Genomic DNA, 17,694 nt, shown 5'->3' with positions numbered 1-17,694 from the left:
AAAAACAATATTTTCATAGAACGGGAAGGCCACCCTAGTGTAGAATATCCTAGATGCTTGGATCTGCTCAATCCAGTATTAACAGTTACTCACAATGGCCATTAACAGAGTAATAGAAGTTGAATAATCCACTTAATAAATCAGGACTATTTTCCCACGTATCTCAAAATCGTCAGCCCACCTCCCCATCCTATGGCAGAGGCCAATAGATAGGTAAGGATTCAGCAGAGAATAAAGGCTCTTTTCATAAATGCTTGAGAAAGTACTCTGGATAACTTAAAAGGACATTTCTCTCCCCAAAAGAGAGTAGGCATATTGGTATTTTCCTTTTTTGAAAAAAAGATTTATTTTAGAGAGAGGGGGGGGCACGAATATGGGGGAGGGGCAGAGGGAGAAGAAATCTCCAGCAGACTTCTTGGGGAGTGGGGAGCCTGACATGGGGCTGATCCCACCACCCTGAGATCATGATCGTAGCCAAAATCAAAAGTTGGACACACGACCAACTGCACTCCCCAGGCGCCCCTCAATATTTTCCTTTTTGTACATATCGTAATGCACTCCACTATTTTATTCCTACTTATTTAAACAGACAACTCCTCTGGTTGAAATTCATCCTGATAGAAACCGCTATGGCAGCAAAATGAACAGAAATGTCTTATGGCCTGAAATGAAGCAACTAAATAAATTCATCGAGGGAGTCTGCGCAGAGTGTGGTTTACAAAGGGGTGTGATGGAGAAGGTGCACAGGCGCAGGGAGCTCCCGGTGCCACATTTAAGGCGGGCGAGCTCCAATCTGCTAGAGAACAGAATTTTCTCCGGAAAGAATCAGAAAAGATTCTGAGAGATAGAGGTAACTCAAAAGAATGGAGACACAATATGTGTATGGATACAAAACGACAAAAAGCCCAAGCACCAGGGGCTCCAAGAGGAAAGGTGTCTGCGGTTCAGATCAGCTGGTCCAGGAGGCCTCCAGAGGAAGCCATCAGGGACGCCTGCAAGGGACACCTGCCCGGCCTGTCTTCTGAGCACAGGGCGCCTGCGCTGCCACAGCCACAGTTAAGCCCCTGCTTCTGTCAAGAGGCTCAGAACCCCAGGAAGAACATGGCAGCTCAGCTCTAATGTACGTTTCTTCTTCCAGCCCCTGCGTTGCTGTGTAGGACCCGGACCACATACAAACTCCACATCTTTACTTTCAATGACACAAATAAAATGATATAACTGTCCAGGGAACCAGTGTGGAGAAAGCACAATACTGAGCATACAATAGAAGTTTAATAAATACCTAATGCATCAGGTTTGCTTTCAAGATGGTGTTTTGTTATACATTCGTCACCATTGCTGGGAATGGGCCAACAAACATCGAGTGCACACGGAAAACTTGACAAGGCTTTTTAGCATTTATTAAAATTAGGATAACTGCTATATTTTGTAGAATAAGTTTAAAAAATAAGCTTTCACTTCTAAAATGTCGAACTAAAAATAAGTTTAATAAATGAATTATTTGTATATGGAAGATAATAAATATTTGTTGAATGGAATTGGAACTAATAGATGCTAAAAATTTTTAGAAATCTGGACTAAAGATGTCACACATGAACTAATACACATTTAAAAAATTCTATCAGTATTTAAAAAACAGACACCCTATTAATAAAATCATTGAGATTCAGTTAAGAAAAAGTTCCTCTCAAATTTTTTAAATCAAAGATCACACAACTGTTTGGCTACAACCTTAATTGAATAAAGAAGCAGGTATTTACTAACCATAATAATAAAATGATAACTAAGAACTAGAAAGATATACTTTCCTAAAAATGAACCAAATCAACCTTTTTCATGTATTTAAAAGAAGCTACAAAAGTGAACTTTTCATGAATGGCAGCGCACTTGCATCTGGATCAGTTCTGAAAGCCACACAGCAAAGCCAGAGACAGAAGCACCTGCTCAGCTGTCATTCTTGGCCACTTGCTGGGGCCTCCTCACAGAATGCCAGTCTCATGGTTTATTTTTATTTTCACAGTAAGTAAACTGGCAATATCCATAAGGATGATAATACTATGAGTATTAATTTAATATCTTAAGGAGTAGTAGAGGAACCTCAGTCTTCAAAACCATTTGTATACAATGTGAACTGGTCATTCTGCAAAGAGCAGCTGCAGGTGTTATAGACCCAGTTCAGGCACTCAGATCCTTAGGACAGAGGTACGTATATTTAAAATTTACTCTGAAATACAAGGTAAATCTAATGGGGGGACCAAAATTAAAAACCATACCCTAACAACTGAAATGTCCGAAGGTGAAATGAAAGATTTAGAAGCTCTGTATAATTATGCAATAAGTTGAGCTGTGCAAATTTTCAGATTTTTAAAAAATCAAGAATTAAATCATTATTTTATTCTATAATTCAGAATTATAATGCTACCAATGCTTAATCTATATTGCGGATTCTTCAATCAGGGGCATCTTCCTTCCTACTTATGTTTATATTGATGATAATGGTGAAAAAGTCCACAGAGATGGAGGAAACAAACTTTCTTAGAAGGCTGAGCAACAGAATAATCTCTTGAGAGTTGAATTTCCATGGACTCCAGAGCTGAAGCAGGACATTTTCTCCAAGTCGTCCACTGTGCACTTGTTTTCCACTATTCATCCTTTTTCCCCAGGACGGATCCGTGATACATGCTCTTCTGGTCCACATGACCATTTTTTATTGCCTTACATAAAAGCCAATTGCATTTGTGTTGGTTTGTTTAGAGACCAGGTGTTCAGGTAAAAACAAGTACATTTTTGGAAAACCTTAATATTCCCGGACTCACCCTCCACCTGCCTACTCCAGAGAGAGGAGGCACCTGGTAAATTATGACTTCTTATTGCAGAAAAGCCACTTGGTCAGTAACCAAGTGTCACAGAATGGATGTAAGGCCAAAGATTTTGACTTCTGGATGGAGACACCCACTTCCCACCGACGACTGTGGCGTAGTCTCATCCCCTGCTGCTGGCTGGGTGCTGACACCCTTCTCAGGGGGGTGGGGGTGACCAGCCAGGGCCGTTGCTGGCGGGCTCTCTAGTGAAGCTTGCTGTGCACAGGGTGGAGTAAGCTCATGTGTTCTGCCCCCTTGAAAGGCAGCTTCTCATTGGAATAGTAGTGTACAACCTCAGGGATGCTGTCGAAGACTGCGCTCGTCTGGTTCAGTGTGTACTTGTTGTCCTTGGTCTGGGCCACTATGATGTGGACACACCCTTGACTAGTCCTAGACCAAAACAAAACCAAGGAGGAGCTGTGAATGAGGTGGCCAGGGGTCCCACCCCACTGACAACCGTGTTGGCCACAGTCACAGGCAGTCTTGCCCGTCCTGTCCCTGGAACGGTCACAGATGCCAACAGAAACACACTGTGCAGTCTAGGGGGATCACAGAGGGCCTTGAAGTCCTTGGCTATGGTGGGGCATCTTGCGTTGTTTGTCCTTCATACACACAAGGCATCAGGGACTGGACCAAAAAAGACGAAGAAAACCAAAGCCCAGTTCCCCTGTCTTCTGAATTGCCAGATTACAAATGTGAGGTTTAAACCCACCTTTAAAAACCCACCTTTAAAAAAAAAAAAAAAAAAAAACCTTCTTGGTCATGGGACAAGGACACATAAGGTTTACTGCCCTCTTCCCTCCCCCAGATAATATAGTAATAATAACAACAACAACAACAACAACAACAACAAAACCAACCCAGTTTCCTCCTCCCTCCCCTCCCACCCCCACATTGGAAGGCTGTTCTAGTTGTATATTAAGGCCCAAGATCTACCCCACAAGCCCTGTTTCAGGAACACGGCAGAGCTATTCCTGGTATTGTGTATCTGCTGGCTGGCCCTGCTCTGCAAGCCACGTTGCTCAAACACCCCCAGCCTGTCTGATTGTTTCAGCTGCAGGGGCTTAGCTTCCTCAGGAAGGAAACTCTGGTAGGGCTTTGACAATGATCCTCCAACACAGCACCGCTGAGCCCACAGGGCAGCGAGAATTTCCATAATACAAGCTCCACCAGGCCCCTCGTGCAAGAATGAACGTTCTGGTTCAATTAAACAGGGAAGTAACAGCAAGTCAGCGTTTCCTCCTTCCCCACAAGAAACTGGTATCAAAACTGCACATGGCATTTTGACATCAAGGATCTGAAAGTTACAGATGCTAGAGAATAAGAGAACCACCAATCTGTCTTGTTGGAAACTCTCTTTTTGTCAGGATTATCTCTGCTGGACCTCATGGGTCAGGGAACGTTCAGCACAAACAGGGACAAGAGAGGCCCACATTATCACAGGAGACTATGGGGCATCTACCTCCCTCCCAACGGGCTCGCCAACCTGAGCCTCTCACATCCCATCCCACAGTTCCAGCAAGGGCGCTGCGTCTCCTGGCAATATGCACCCTGAGAACCCCCATCACATTGGTCTTTTCTGACAGGTCCTGTGCCTGAGATGAAAGGCCACTCGTTATGCTCCTCACCCCAACCGCCCCCTTCCCTGCCCCTTCTGTGAAGCCCCACGCAGCTCCCGCACTCACTTCAGTGCAATGGAGTACTTGCTGTTCCCCGACTCGCTGTTTCGAACCAGATAACCAGCTTCTTTGCAGGGCTGGAGTCGACTCTCGGCCTCTGCACGGGTGATGGCACCATGATACCAACTGTAAAGGGGGAGGCACCATTGTCAAAATACAGACCCTGACAGGGCCCCGCTCCACAGAGGACTGTTTCTAATGCAGTTCTGGGGGAAGCTCAATAGCCTGATCTGGACCCTGCTTCATGTTCAGACAGGACAAGGTACGGGTGTGGGTGATCCTGGGCACAAAACCTATCGATCCTGTGAAAGGGACTTAATAGAGCTGGTGTCATTTAAGTGTTCAGCCTGTACCAGAAAATGAAATTTAAAGCCGGGCTCTTAGGATGCAGTGCACTTTCTATTCTGCACAAAATGGGCTTTGGAGACTGGTTTTCACTAATAATATTAGCCCCACCCAGACTTGAACTCATGAACGAAAATAATCCTGTGACATGGGCGAGGTTCCCCCACCTCGAGGGCAGGCCCCAGCCCTCATGTGGGGCGTGCGCGAGGAGGACACTCACGGCTGCTTCCCCAGTGGCAGGGCTGGGTCCACCCTCTCGCCCTCGCTGTGGTCTGAGGCAGCTGGCTTCAGGATCTTCTGCGTCCAGCTTTTCTGCCGCTGGTGCTGCTTCACTGTGTCCTCCTTGACGGAAGGTCGGTCAGAGCCTTCAAACTGGACTGGAAAGAGGGCTTGTTCACCTCAGAGCCCCCAGGGCGGCCCGTGTGCACATTGGAGAAAACACCCCCTTGCCTGGCTCAGCTTAGGAAGGAAGCCCCATCATAACAGCAGGAGTGCCCTGCAGATACCCTGACCGCAGATGTCCTCCATGGCCACCTTCCTGGGACATGCCCATCTCCCATGTGGGGAGATGCGTGGGGTGGGGGTGCCAGGACACATGGGCATGTACTTCTAAAAACTTCTACTTCAATATATTTAGAAGAAAAAAAGAGCATCTCATTCTATGAAACCAAAGAAGCAGTTTTTACTATGAAATCATTAAAACAGAGAACTGCACTTGGAAGCAAAAACTATGGGATGATAGCCACTCTGGCACCTGGGCCGGACAGAACACAGACAGTCTGGAGCCGCAGGGGCTGGCGTCTGCGGGAGAGCCAGTGCCCATGGGGCCACAGGCCACGGGACTCAAGCCGATGGCCTCAGGTGCTGGCGGTCAGGCATCCTGCCCCTCTACGCTCCAGCCATAGCAGCCTGCTCTATCGGGGGATGGAACGGGCATCCCTCTTTTAAATCCAAGGAAAAGGAGGGTCTGTGTTCCTAAGGTTTCAGCCAGGCAGAAAAGCTACACCCTGGGAGAAGCAAAAGGAAGAATATCCCTCCCTCTACTGACCCTGCTCATTAACCCCCTCTGCCGTCATTCTACATACTCGCTCTCAGAGAAAGATTCCCGTAGGACGATTATTGACAGAAAAACAAGCGAGTTCGGCAGCCCCCAAGCACCGGTCGGTCCGTGATGTGCTGACCCGGTATTGCCATCGTCTAAGGAGGAACGTCGTTGGCTCTGGGGGGGAGCACCGCGGAGGAGCTGGTAAGAGCTGCTCCAACCTCAGAGCCTAGGGGCAGGCAAGCAGGCAGCCATCGGACTGGGAGTTTTCAGCCGCCAAAGGCACAGGTGCAATCTCAGGCCCTCGGATGTGCAGGCGCAGGGGCCGCAGGGAGGAAGGCCAGGGGAGTGCGGGGCGGGGGACCCTCACCTGACAGTGCCCGCGCAATCTGCTCCTTCTTCCACTCCCAGGGCTGTTCGTACTCGGCCGCTGGCCTCTCGTCCTCCACGGGCAGCCGTGCCCTCCGGTCAGGAGCTGCATCTGCTGGCTCGTAGGGCGTGTCGTACAGCTGGGGAGGCTTCCCCAGGAGCTCCTTTGAGCTCCGTCTCTTGGCCAAAGTCTCCGTTTTCGCGCTGTTCTCGCCCAGCTCACAGGCACCCTCAAGCAGCTGGAGAGCCTTCACCAGGGGGTCCTTTGAACCTCGGCGTCGGATTTCTGAAAACACACCACAGACAAAACCTTCACAGGAAAAGGCCTAGGAAGCCCCTAATGAACCGAGCTCCCGCTGTCTGGATAGAGGTGGCAGAGAACACGGAGCTCACTCCGCAGTGTGCCCAACACCTTCCTCCAGGCACCTGAGCCAGGTACGCAGCCGGGCCCGATGAGCAGGAAGCACCTGAACACACGTGCCTCTGGGGCCCCCAGCTGCGAGTGGGAAGGGACATGGCCACAGGGTACCTGCCCCATGGCCCTGGGGTGCCACTGGCCTAGAAAGCTGAGACCATAGTATTGTAAGAAGAGCTGTCTGCCGTGTTCCCAGCACTGGGCCACATACCCTGATGGCAGAGGTTTACCTACGCTGGATGGAGTTCTGGACTTCTAGGTGGTTTCAAAAGACTGGGAGCCAGACACACTCACAAATAATACGTGACAGGCTGATCACTGCAGGATGAAGAGAAACAGCTAACATCGTCTTGGGTGCACCGATTTTCACAACTGCCCGACAAAGCGGGTACCGTTATTTCCCTAATTTTACAGAAGAGAAAGTTGAAGTGCAGAGTTTAGGGTAACCGTCCAAACCCAAATGTGGCAGAGCCTGGATGCAAGAGCAGGAAGCTGGGCTCCAGAAGCCACTGTGCTTGGACTGACTCCAAGTGGAAGAGAAATGGAAGGTGGGTTTACTGTGACAGAGGAGGTCACTTCCAGTGGAGGAACCTGCCTGAGTGGAGATACAGGGCGGGGACCCCAGGGGAAGCGAGAGAGGGGCTCAGAGGACAGAGGCCAGGAGGGAACATAGGGCCAGGGAGCAGAAGGGTGGACGTGCCACGCTCCAAATGCACAAGTTGTAAAGGCAAGGATGAACAGTTCAGGATGCTCCACATGCCATGCATCTTATGCTGTGTAACAGGTCACATGGAGGGATCCCTGGGTGGTGCAGTGGTTTGGCGCCTGCCTTTGGCCCAGGGCGCGATCCTGGAGACCCGGGATCGAGTCCCACGTCGGGCTCCCGGTGCATGGAGCCTGCTTCTCCCTCTGCCTGTGTCTCTGCCTCTTTCTCTCTCTCTCTGTGTGACTATCATAAATAAATAAAAATTAAAAAAAAAAACAAACGGTCACATGGATTATGTCTGTGTTTCATTGGAAGTAAAGGATCCAAAAACCAAGCAGGGGCTAAGCTGCCTCAGCAGGCTGGAGCCAGCAGTGTGTGGGACTGGCCAGCTTGGGATCCACAGGCCTTAGAGCTGGAGCCTGGCCCCAGAGTGTGCTGCATTTCTTCTAACCGCCCACCACGAGGCCTCCAATCTGCCCACCTGGATACAGTCTAGAACCTTCCTAAGTGCAAGCAACTCGGGGCACTGCTCCAGCCCTGTGAGCTCTCAACGGTCTACCGACCAGGTACGGGTGGCTTGGGACAGCCCCCAGGCCCAGCAGTGAGTCTCCAAAGTCTGTGGCCGTGTGGGGACTCCTTCCCTATCCTCTACATAGGAGGAGGTTGCTGCTGTTGTCCGGGTGGGCGGAGGGAGAAGTGTCAGCAAAGAAACAGAGGGAGAGGCCAGATGAGCACGAAAGGGCCAGTCACTTGAAACAGGCTTGGCGACATTGGGGAGTAGACTTACTGACTTCCGTCCCAAGGAGGGGATGACAAATGAAACATTCAAGGTAAAGTAGGAAAACCAGGACCCTAAATCCAAAAGGGTGACACTGGCTTCAGGATTAGGTTCTAATTCTGAACGGGGCCCTGAATGTAGCTAGCTCCAACCTGACACCTCACATCCACAGCTTGCCAGAGCGCCCTGAGGCCCGGCCCGTCACCAGGACCCCAATTCAGCAGCTCTAGGGCCCAGGATTCTCCTGGGAAGCGAAGCCCCAGAAGCACCCGCACCCTTCCTGGGCCCCAGAGCTCCCATCTGGCCTTCCCTCCACGGCCATCCTGTCATTGGACAGGGGCTCCCCCAGGTCTGAATCCCCCACATCCAAGTGGTGTCTGGAGTTGTCTGATGCCCTGTCGAGAGCCGGGCAGGACACAGGGCTGCCTCTCTGTCCTGCCTCTTGACTTTCAATCCTAAGCCTCCTTTCCATTATTCTAGACCAAGTTACAGAGAATGAAAAACACTCTGCTCCTGGTCCAGTAAGATAGGGCTGGAATTTTTTTTTTTTAAAGAACGTTTCTATAGAGCTAAGAAAGAGGAAAGAGAAAACACAAAATAATTCAAAGGGTGAATTTAGAAATTTTAAGTTTCTGATCAAAACCCAAGTCTGTCCTTGGTCTGGGCTGCCTGGTGCCACGGGGGTCACCTTTCCCACGGTCCTCACCTCTGCCCCAGCTGAAAGAAACAGAGACTTGATTCCAACCTTAAGACCGGAGTCCAGATCCCTGGGTGACTCAATGGTTTAGCATCTGCCTTCAGCCCATGGCCTGATCCTGGAGTCCCGGGATCAAGTCCCACATCGGGCTCCCTGCATGGAGCCTGCTTCTCCCCCTGCCTGTCTCTGCCTCTCTCCCTCTCTCTCTGTCTCTCACGAATAAATAAAATCTTAAAAAAAAAAAAAAAAAAAAAAAGACCAGAGTCCTGATCACCAGGAAATTTCAATGTTTGTGTTGAAACGATGGTCAATAATTAGGACCTTGGGTTGTCATCACGTGTGTGTGTGTGCAGGAGGGGAGGCCCTGCCCTCCTCGTCCTTGGGGTGGCCTGTGAGCCCAATCCCCGGGGAGTGTGTGGCCGGCCATGCTCCTTCCTGGGATGGCCCTGGGGTGGGACAAAATTTGCGAGGTATTATCACCTTGAAAACAATGTTTAATTAGGGGAAAGCAGGGCCTGAGCACACCCTCCCTTCCCCGGCCCCCGTCCACCCCAGCACCTGGCCGCCCTCAGCCTGTGGCGCCATAGAAACAGAAACAATCCTGGAGCCGCGCTCCGACCTTCCTGGGGGAGAGCAGCCCCTGACGTGGAGAGCTGGCTCTGAGAGGAAACAGGGCTGAGGAGGAGGAAACAGCCAGAGGAAGCTACGCCCCGGCTCTGCTCCGATGATAGAGGCCATTTACCTCGGCGACAACACACCGTGGTGGCCGTAGATAAACACCACCTGCTGGGCTGGCCTGGGCCCATGCAAGACCCTTACTAAAGCTGACAGCAGTTGGCAATTACTATTCCTCTACGCTTGTCTGCAATTCTCTTGGAAAATGCAGTTCTCTCTGGAGTGTCTAAGGAATGACTCCATGCATTGGACATGCGTGCACCAGGTGTGTTACACCAGCATCTTCGTGAAGCTATCTGTGTGATGCACTGAGAAATGTGTGAGCCCATTTTCACAGGTGAATAAACTGAGGCCGTGCATGGTCAGGGGAGCCGTTTATAGCCAGCTCCCCGGGCCCCTGCCTTTCCACCCCAGAGTTCACACAGAATGTTAATCACATTTCTATAATGCACCTTTCCCGTCCCATCTCACAATGCTTACAAAACGATAAACTTACAGACTCAGAGGCTGTTTTTCCCTCAGAATCAGAAAAGGGCTGTTTCAAGTGAAAATCTTTTAAAAAATATTTTATTTATTCATTCATGAGAGACACACAGAGAGAGGCAGAGACATAGGCAGAGGGAGTAGCAGGCTCCCTGTAGGGAGCCCGATGTGGGACTCGATCCCAGGACCCTGGATCAATCACAACCTGAGCTGAAGGCAGACGCTCAACCACTGAGCCACCCAGGTGCCCTTGGTCACATCTTTCATTAATACTCTCATTTTTTATTTAAAATGAATAGGGGTACCTCGGTGGCTCAGTTGGTTAAGTGACCAACTCTTGATTTTGGCTCAGGTTGTGATCTTGGTTCAGGTCATTTCAGGGTCATTAGATCGAGCCCCAACTTGGGTTCCAAGCTTAGAGGGGAGTCTCTGTCCTCTGCCCCTCCCCTAGCTCTCCCTAAAAAATAAATGATTTGAATATTTCCTTATCAAATAAATCTAAAGATCTGAACAAAAGCAGATATAATCTAGGAGCTCTGAAATTCAAAGTTTTACAAGAAGTAGACAAATTAGATAAATCAAAAAGTCTATTTTTTTTCCAAAACGGATTTTTTAAAGGGACACCCCAACACTGAGGTCATCCTTTAGATTTGACTATTTGGACAAGCCAACAAAAACCATTTGTAGGCAAAAATAAAACTTAAAATCACCTGAGACGGGGTATGGCAAGTAAAAGCAGACACGGATGACCCAATGTCTGCACTCTCCACGCGGACACATTGTGGAATGGTTCCGAACTTCGGCACCCTCACTGCGGGCTGGCGACTTCTACCACCACCATACAGAGCTGTAGGATTTAGGCAGCTGGATGGTAAGCCTGGCACCAACGTACAGGATGCCAGCTTGGAAGCAGTTTTCCTACCAAACGATATGGTCTCAGCAGATGGCTCAAGACCCTTCCGGTGCTAAAGTTTTCATTTGGCAGCCAGAACTCATCATACTCAATAGATAGAATATTTCTGCTAATTATTTAGCTAAAATATACGTAAGCAGAACAACAGAGAGGTTTACAATAATACTGCCTTATATTCATAATCCTATCTTTTTATGAACAATCCTTTGGGTAAATCTAAGAGAGGATTTATTCATAAATGTATAGATCCTTTAGCTTTTAAAGTTAAGAGCAAAGTTTTGTGGGGGGATCCAGGGAGTCTGGCTCCCATAGTTACTGGACCACAGGAAGTTAATAAATGCCTTTTCTGTCTATTCGTCTGTTGCCTGATGCAGACGGTGATTCTCACTCTGTATTTCATGGCACTCGCACTTCTCCAGGACATATTTCCTTGTCTGTTTGCCTCTTGGGTTGTAAGGTCGGATCACAAGGACTTGGGTCACGTGGGTCTTGTTTCCTGGATGCCCAGAGCCCAGCACAGGGCCTGGTACCTGATAAATAAATACCTAACAAGTATTTGTTAGATGTTGTAAGATAATATTATGAACAGCATTGAATCAGGTGTGCTACCCTCACCTCGTGGGGGCCAGCAAGGCAGGACAGGGGCTGGTGTTTGCTAGGGCCTGTCCATGTCCTGAAAAATGCCCAAATTAAAGAAATGTCTCTAATGTTTTCAAGAAATAAGAAACATTTCTGAAATTGGACATGACAACCAAGCATAAAGGAGCAAACTGAAAAGGTAGGTTAAAAACAAAAACAAAAACAAAAAAAAATCCCCAGCAGCAAATCTTTTATTTCCAGCTTCCGATAAACTCACTTCCTGTTATTCTGTCCAGCTGTGGGGTGTGTGGGTAGAATAGGAGGTGTATTCTCTACTGATCTGAGACAGACTCTTTGATATAGATTTTAAAGGAGACAAATTCATGGATTTTCTTAAAACAAAATAAGCTATCAATTTTTTAAAAAATTAGTAGTTTAGATGTTTAATAAATTTATTCTCCAATTGGATACTCTTACATTCCTAAATAAATGTATTCACAGAAATTGTAAACAGAGGGGGAAACCTGGGTGGCTCAGTGGTTTAGTGCCTGCCTTTGGCCTAGAGCGTGATCCTGGAGACCCGGAATTGAGTCCCGCGTCGGGCTCCGTGCATGGAGCCTGCTTCTCCCTCTGCCTGTGTCTCTGCCGCCCTCTCTCTCTGTGTCTTTCATGAATAAATAAACGAAACCTTTTTAAAAAATTGTAAACAGAGCCTGGCACTTAATAAATGCTCAAATATTAACCACTATTATTATCATTACTTCATGTTGGACGATTCTGACTTTTCAGTACAACCGTCTTCGTGAGTCTGAGTGGAAAGATGCCTTACTCACGTGGAAAGCATGAAGTGCGTTTGCTTACACCATTTCCAACATGGGCAGAGACGACATGGTATAGGAGGCAGACCACTCGATCGGGAGTGGGGAGATCTGGGTTCTGATTTCTGCTATTTCTTAAAAAATCTATGAGCACAGGCAAGTCAGAGTCTCTGATTTTGTACCAAGGGGAGTCTCCTGGAGTCCATAAGCACCAAGTCTTATGGGGATTATATAGGGGGGAAAAAAGCAGGGCATTTCCCCCTATTATCAGTGTGGCCCCAGAAATAAACAGCTGGGACAGTGTAGATAAACTACTTATTCTGGTAAAAGAGAGAAGAATAAAAACTAAAGGACAAAAGAAAAATAAATCAAAATTAAGTCTTCTTTTCTTTTATAGAGTATTTTTTCCCTTAATTTCATGTAAAACTAAATCTTTTCCCCTATTTCTTTCAAAGCCGCTGATATTTTTTAAAATTCTGACTAAGTTCATTTTCACTTCCTTTCATTTACAGATTTCATTAGAGGTCACAGTCCAGTGACCTTCAGGGTCACAGACTGGCCAGGGTACACCCTCCCAGAGCACAGTCTTATCTCTGTGAGCAGGGAAGCAGGACGCGGCGCCCCTTTCCTGCTGTGGCTCATTTTCATTCTGAAGCCTGCCCTGACCCTTCCAGGATGCTGACTTCTCTGTACTCACCGCCTTGGACCATGCCTGTGAAGCCTGTGCCCTGACAGCTTTTCAATCTGTCTCTAAATGGGGGGGACAGAGTCTTGAGCATGTGGCCGAGTCCTTCTCCAGGCACGAAACACTCAGAGAAGGGAGCAATGGCTCAGCTCTCAGAAAAACATTTGTCACTATGGATTGAAGACCATTTAAGAAAAAACTGGGTGAATAAACTATTTAAATTCCACAAACATATCTAAATAACTTAGTTCATGTTATTTTTAAGTATCATATACATGACCTTAAAGAGAATTATGAATAAAAGGGAAAGGTCTAACACTAAAAATGACAGAGTGAGGGCAGCCCCGGTGGCGCAGCAGTTTAGCGCCGCCTGCAGCCCAAGGTGTGATCCTGGAGACCCGAGATCGAGTCCCACATCAGGTTCCTTGCATGGAGCCTGCTTCTCCCTCTGCCCATGTCTCTGCCTCCCTCTGTGTGTGTGTCTCCCATGAATAAATAAATAAAATTAAAAAAAAAAATGACAGGGTAATTGCTCTGCTCAAGTGAGAATGTTCCGACCTGAAAAGCTACAGGATCAGTTGAGTTTGATTTTAGAAGGTTTGCGTTGCATGGCTCAGCTCACATTGATTAGTATTTAATTTTTTTGCTCCAATGTTGTAGAGCTTCTTGAGAAATCAATCTTCCACTGCTAACGCGGGGTCATGTGCGTACCTTCCAACAACATGAAATCCTCTAAGTGTGTATTAGTTCCTCGGCATTTCGAGAGTCTCAACTTCCATGACGAATGTCAAAGCTTTCAAAGTGGCCAAGAAATGCATATAAACAATCTCAACACTGAACGTCACGTTCTAAGCAAACTCACAAGTATCATTTTGTACAGAATCAGAAAAACTTTAAAGATCCTGCAAATTCTGACACCAAAGGATATAAAACCATAAAGGAAGTTAACTAGATATTTTGACCTTACTTCTGGGTCCGACTTCTCTTACTTCCAGTTGACAAGGTCTGGTTCAGCCCTGTTATCCCTCTTCCCCAAATACGCAGGTCAGCAGCTGTCACTGCCAGCGTGTGAGACTTGGGTCCACCCATGTTCCCAGTTACAAACCTGTTATCATTTGCTGTGCGTCATAGGGCTCCATGTAGCCATCATTCTCTCCTGCTCTCTCTGCGTCCCTTTGACCCTTCGTCCTTTTGGCATCATAAGGGTCAGCATAGTCTTCTAAAATGATGACCTTAAGAGAACCAGAGAGGAGAGCTGCCGGGTTATCAAGCACCAGAATGGCTGCTGGTATCAAGATGGTGACTACGGGTCTGCAGACTTGAGTCAAGGTTTCCAGCCAGCTGTAAATGGCATTTGCACTGGATCATGTAACTATCCACATTATCAAGTGGGCAAACATCTGACTGATTCTGGTGGTATAACTGACTGGCCACCATTCACCCAAGCTCTTGCTTGTGCCCCAGCATCTCTCCATCCAGCTCTCTCCCAAACAGTAATGTGTTTGCTGGCGGCAGGGTGGGGGGGTGGGGGGTGGGAGTGGAGGACGCTGTCACCGTAGAGCAGAACAAAATGAACTTAGTCTACCAGCTTCCCCATAATTTTGGTCTTTTTAATGCCAACCTGGTGAGCAATCTAGATGCAGGTCAGCCGGTCATCCAGTGACTACTGAGAGTCTACCAGCCTGGCGAGAGCCCGTTTCTTGCCTGTAACACCTCCAAACAGAAAGCTTCATAAGAAGTCTAAGAACTAGTCAGACCTGAGGAGAACCAGGGGAGTCCTCAGTTCAATAACTCATGGGCAGACAGATCCTCACAGAGTTTTGGTTAGCATTTGCGGCAGAGAGCCTCTAACCTTCCAAACACAGAAAATGTACCTAGAATGTGGTGTGTTCAGTGTGGGTGACAGTCCAGGCTAGGGAGCCTGAGCTTCATAGGCTCTTCTGAGGGAGGAGGAGTTTTGTGGGAATTATATGGGAAACAAACAGCACAGCCCTTGACCTGTTATCCATGTGGCTCCACTGCAAACAGCTGGGAGGGTAGAAACAACTTATTGCAGCCAAAGAGAAGGACAGAAATCAGAACAGAAGGGCAAGAGAAGGTGAATCAAAATGAAGGGAGGAAGCTGCAGGTCCTCCTTCAACGTCCGATCACACTTGCCAGACAGTTCGTGGACACACCGAGAAGCATCACTGGAGCTAGCTGGAGAAATTCAGAGGAACAGGGAGAAATGAGGAGAGGGGCCAACCTGCCTGGAAGGGGATGGCCTACGAAATGGCGGACACCCAGGAGGGATGCCCAGCAGCCACTGCAGAGCACCTGAGCAGCCCTCACTCCTCCACATGCGTCCTGCATTCCCAGGAACAGAGGGCTGTGGAGTGCAGCTCTCGCCCATGGCTGCACGGTGCTTAGATCTGCTTAGATGGAGTCCAACAGTCAGGGAGACCGGTGGCTAATATGTGGGTGAGCTGGGTCCTTGGTCATCTTTCTACCTCTCCCCCACCCTGGTGCCCAGCACAGCACAGGCACCCTGTAAATATCTGTGTAAAGAAGAAGTGGGGGTATGAAGTGCCCAGTGTAGACACACATGGCATGTGCCTGCAGGGCATGCTGTGTGTTCCAGCCCAGGCAAGAGAAAGCTAAGGTTCCTATGACAGGAAGTGACAGCCTGGGCTGGGGTCTGGAAGCTCCTCCTGATTTCTGGGGGCGCCTGGGGGGCTCAGTCAGTGAAACATCTGCCTTCGGCTCAGGTGATGATCCCGGGGTCCTGGGGTGGAACCCCACAATGGGCTCCCTGCTCAGCGGGGAGTCTGCTTCTCTCTCTCTCTCTCTCTCTCTACCTCCACCCCTCCACCCTGCTCATAATTTCTCCCTTACTCAAAAAAAAAAATCTTAGATGGAGTGGGTCTCCTTACAGGGTCATGCTCCTTAAGAGCCTCGCACTGGACAGCAACCAGAAAACCTCTGGGGCGTAAGAAGCAGGAAACACCTTCTCTTCTGCTGTGTGATTTCCTTAGGGGCATTTCCTGGTCCCACTCTGTACCCTCTGCAGCCCACGAAGCCCTGGGTGGCTTCTCCTTGTGCTGCTGCAAAATAGGCAGGGGAGGAATCAAAGCTGCTGGCACAGCCCGAGAAGCCAGCGCTGGGAAGCGGCACCAGCCTTCCATGGTAGCAGAGGAGGGGCTGGGTGGGTGCGGTCAACCCTTCCCAGAAGCTCTCAAGTCCATAGACTCCTGCTCAAGAAGCATGAATGTATACACAGATCTGGCTCCGCAGTCCCCTGGATCTCGAAATTAAAATAAACCACATTTATCAGGGGGTCAAATTTAACAAAACAAGGATGTCTCAATTACTCTTCTAAACGGCTAACAAAATTAAATGGATAGTACGTTTCCGGAGAGTCCCTCATCCTTAGAACGAGGATTTTTCAAGATAAAAAAGAATGGAACCAGTGCAATGGTCCCTTGTCACCAGATGTTGCAGGGAAGCACACAGTTACCTTCTCGGGGTACAGAGAAGCACGGGGCTCAGTAGGTGCTCTGGGGTCGCTCCCGCTGTCCGCTTCGGCGGGGTATGGCGGAGGGTACGGGGAAGGGGGGTGTCCACGGCGGGCACAGGGGGGCAACGCGGGGGGGCACAGGCGGCCCCCGGGGGCTGCGTTCTCACCGTTTCTGGCTGCCTTCCAATCTTGCCCTTGTCCAGCTCGGGGCCCAGGGAGGCCGGAGACGAGGACGCGGACGAGGAGCAGCTGCTGGTGCTGCTGGCGCTGCTCTTGCCGCTCTTCTCCTGAGCGTCCACCTTGACGAGCCTGCCGATGTAGGAGCTGCAGCCCGCGCTCCTGGCCACGCCCCGGTGCTGCTCGTCGTCCGCTGCCCGCGAGTTCTTGCGGCCCTTGCCCGCGGCGGCCTGGATCAGGCCCTGCAGGCTCTCCCGGGGCGGCCGGCTGTCCCTGGGGGCGCCGACGCCCGCCCTGCCGCTCCCCAGCTCGGCCGCCGAGTTCTTACGGCCCTTGCCCGGGGCCGGCCCGGCGCCGCCCGCCTCCGAGTTCTTGCGCAGTCGGCCTCCGCCGCCACCGGGCCGGGCGCGCTCGGACGCCGTCTTCAGGTTCAGCGGGAACTCTTTGAACCACCGGGCCGCCATGGGGGGGGCCCGCGGGGCAGGCGGGCGAGGGGCGCGGCGCACACGCGGAGGGGCGCCAGGGGCCGAGGCCGCCTCATTCCCCGGGGCTGTTCCGCGTCCCCCGCCGGCCGGCGCGCAGCCCGGCGGGGTGGGGCCCGGGGCCGGGCTCTGCGGGGCGGCGGGCCGCGGGGCGTCCGGGCTCTTGCCACCCTCCCTGGCCCCCCGAGCGGGACAGCCCTGCCCACCCTCGCCGGGGACACACGATCGGCGCCGCGACGGACGGGGACCGACGGCGGGCCGCCCACCCTCGGCGGGCCCCTCCCTCGGCGGCTGGCGCCTCCCGCCCAGATCCGCCGGGGTCGGCGCCTCCGGCCGGGGCGCGGCGGGGGGGGGGGGGGGGCGGAGACGAGCCGCGGCTGCACGTGCCGGCCCGGGGCCCCTGCGGGTCCGCAGCCCCCGCGCCCTCGCCGAGCGGCCCCCGCGCTCAGCCACGAGCCTGGCGCGCCGCCGCGTCCGCTCACTGCGCGAGCCGC

At 50.3% G+C, this 17,694-nt stretch overlaps 1 protein-coding gene across 1 annotated transcript; it reads right to left on the bottom strand.

Moving 5' to 3' along the window:
* Positions 1–1,253: 1,253 nt before the first annotated feature.
* On the bottom strand, positions 1,254–17,393 carry SHE (Src homology 2 domain containing E). The gene is made up of 6 exons (XM_038543224.1): positions 16,709–17,393; positions 14,151–14,277; positions 6,298–6,582; positions 5,106–5,262; positions 4,547–4,666; positions 1,254–3,251 (listed from the first exon to the last, which is right to left on the bottom strand). Exons 1-6 carry the CDS (start codon positions 17,180–17,182, stop codon positions 3,065–3,067), a joined length of 1,350 nt encoding a protein of 449 aa, XP_038399152.1. The 5' UTR covers positions 17,183–17,393; the 3' UTR covers positions 1,254–3,064.
* Between the last annotated feature and the right edge of the window lie 301 nt (positions 17,394–17,694).

The sequence above is a fragment of the Canis lupus genome, chromosome 7 (genome assembly GCF_011100685.1).
Source record: "Canis lupus familiaris isolate Mischka breed German Shepherd chromosome 7, alternate assembly UU_Cfam_GSD_1.0, whole genome shotgun sequence".
NCBI lineage: Eukaryota > Metazoa > Chordata > Mammalia > Carnivora > Canidae > Canis > Canis lupus.
Note: the sequence above shows the minus strand (reverse complement) of the source record. Positions and strands in the feature narration are given on the sequence as shown.

Coding starts and splice junctions, on each gene's coding strand:
- SHE (XM_038543224.1), bottom strand. CDS start 17,182: ATGGCGGCCCGGTGGTTCAAAGAGTTCCCGCTGAACCTGAAGACGGCG. Junction 6,583..14,150: donor CGCACAGCAAATGATAACAG/GTTTGTAACTGG, acceptor GTGTGTTTTCAG/AAATCCGACGCCGAGGTTCA. Junction 4,667..5,105: donor CTGCCACTGGGGAAGCAGCC/GTGAGTGTCCTC, acceptor CCCCCTTTACAG/TTGGTATCATGGTGCCATCA.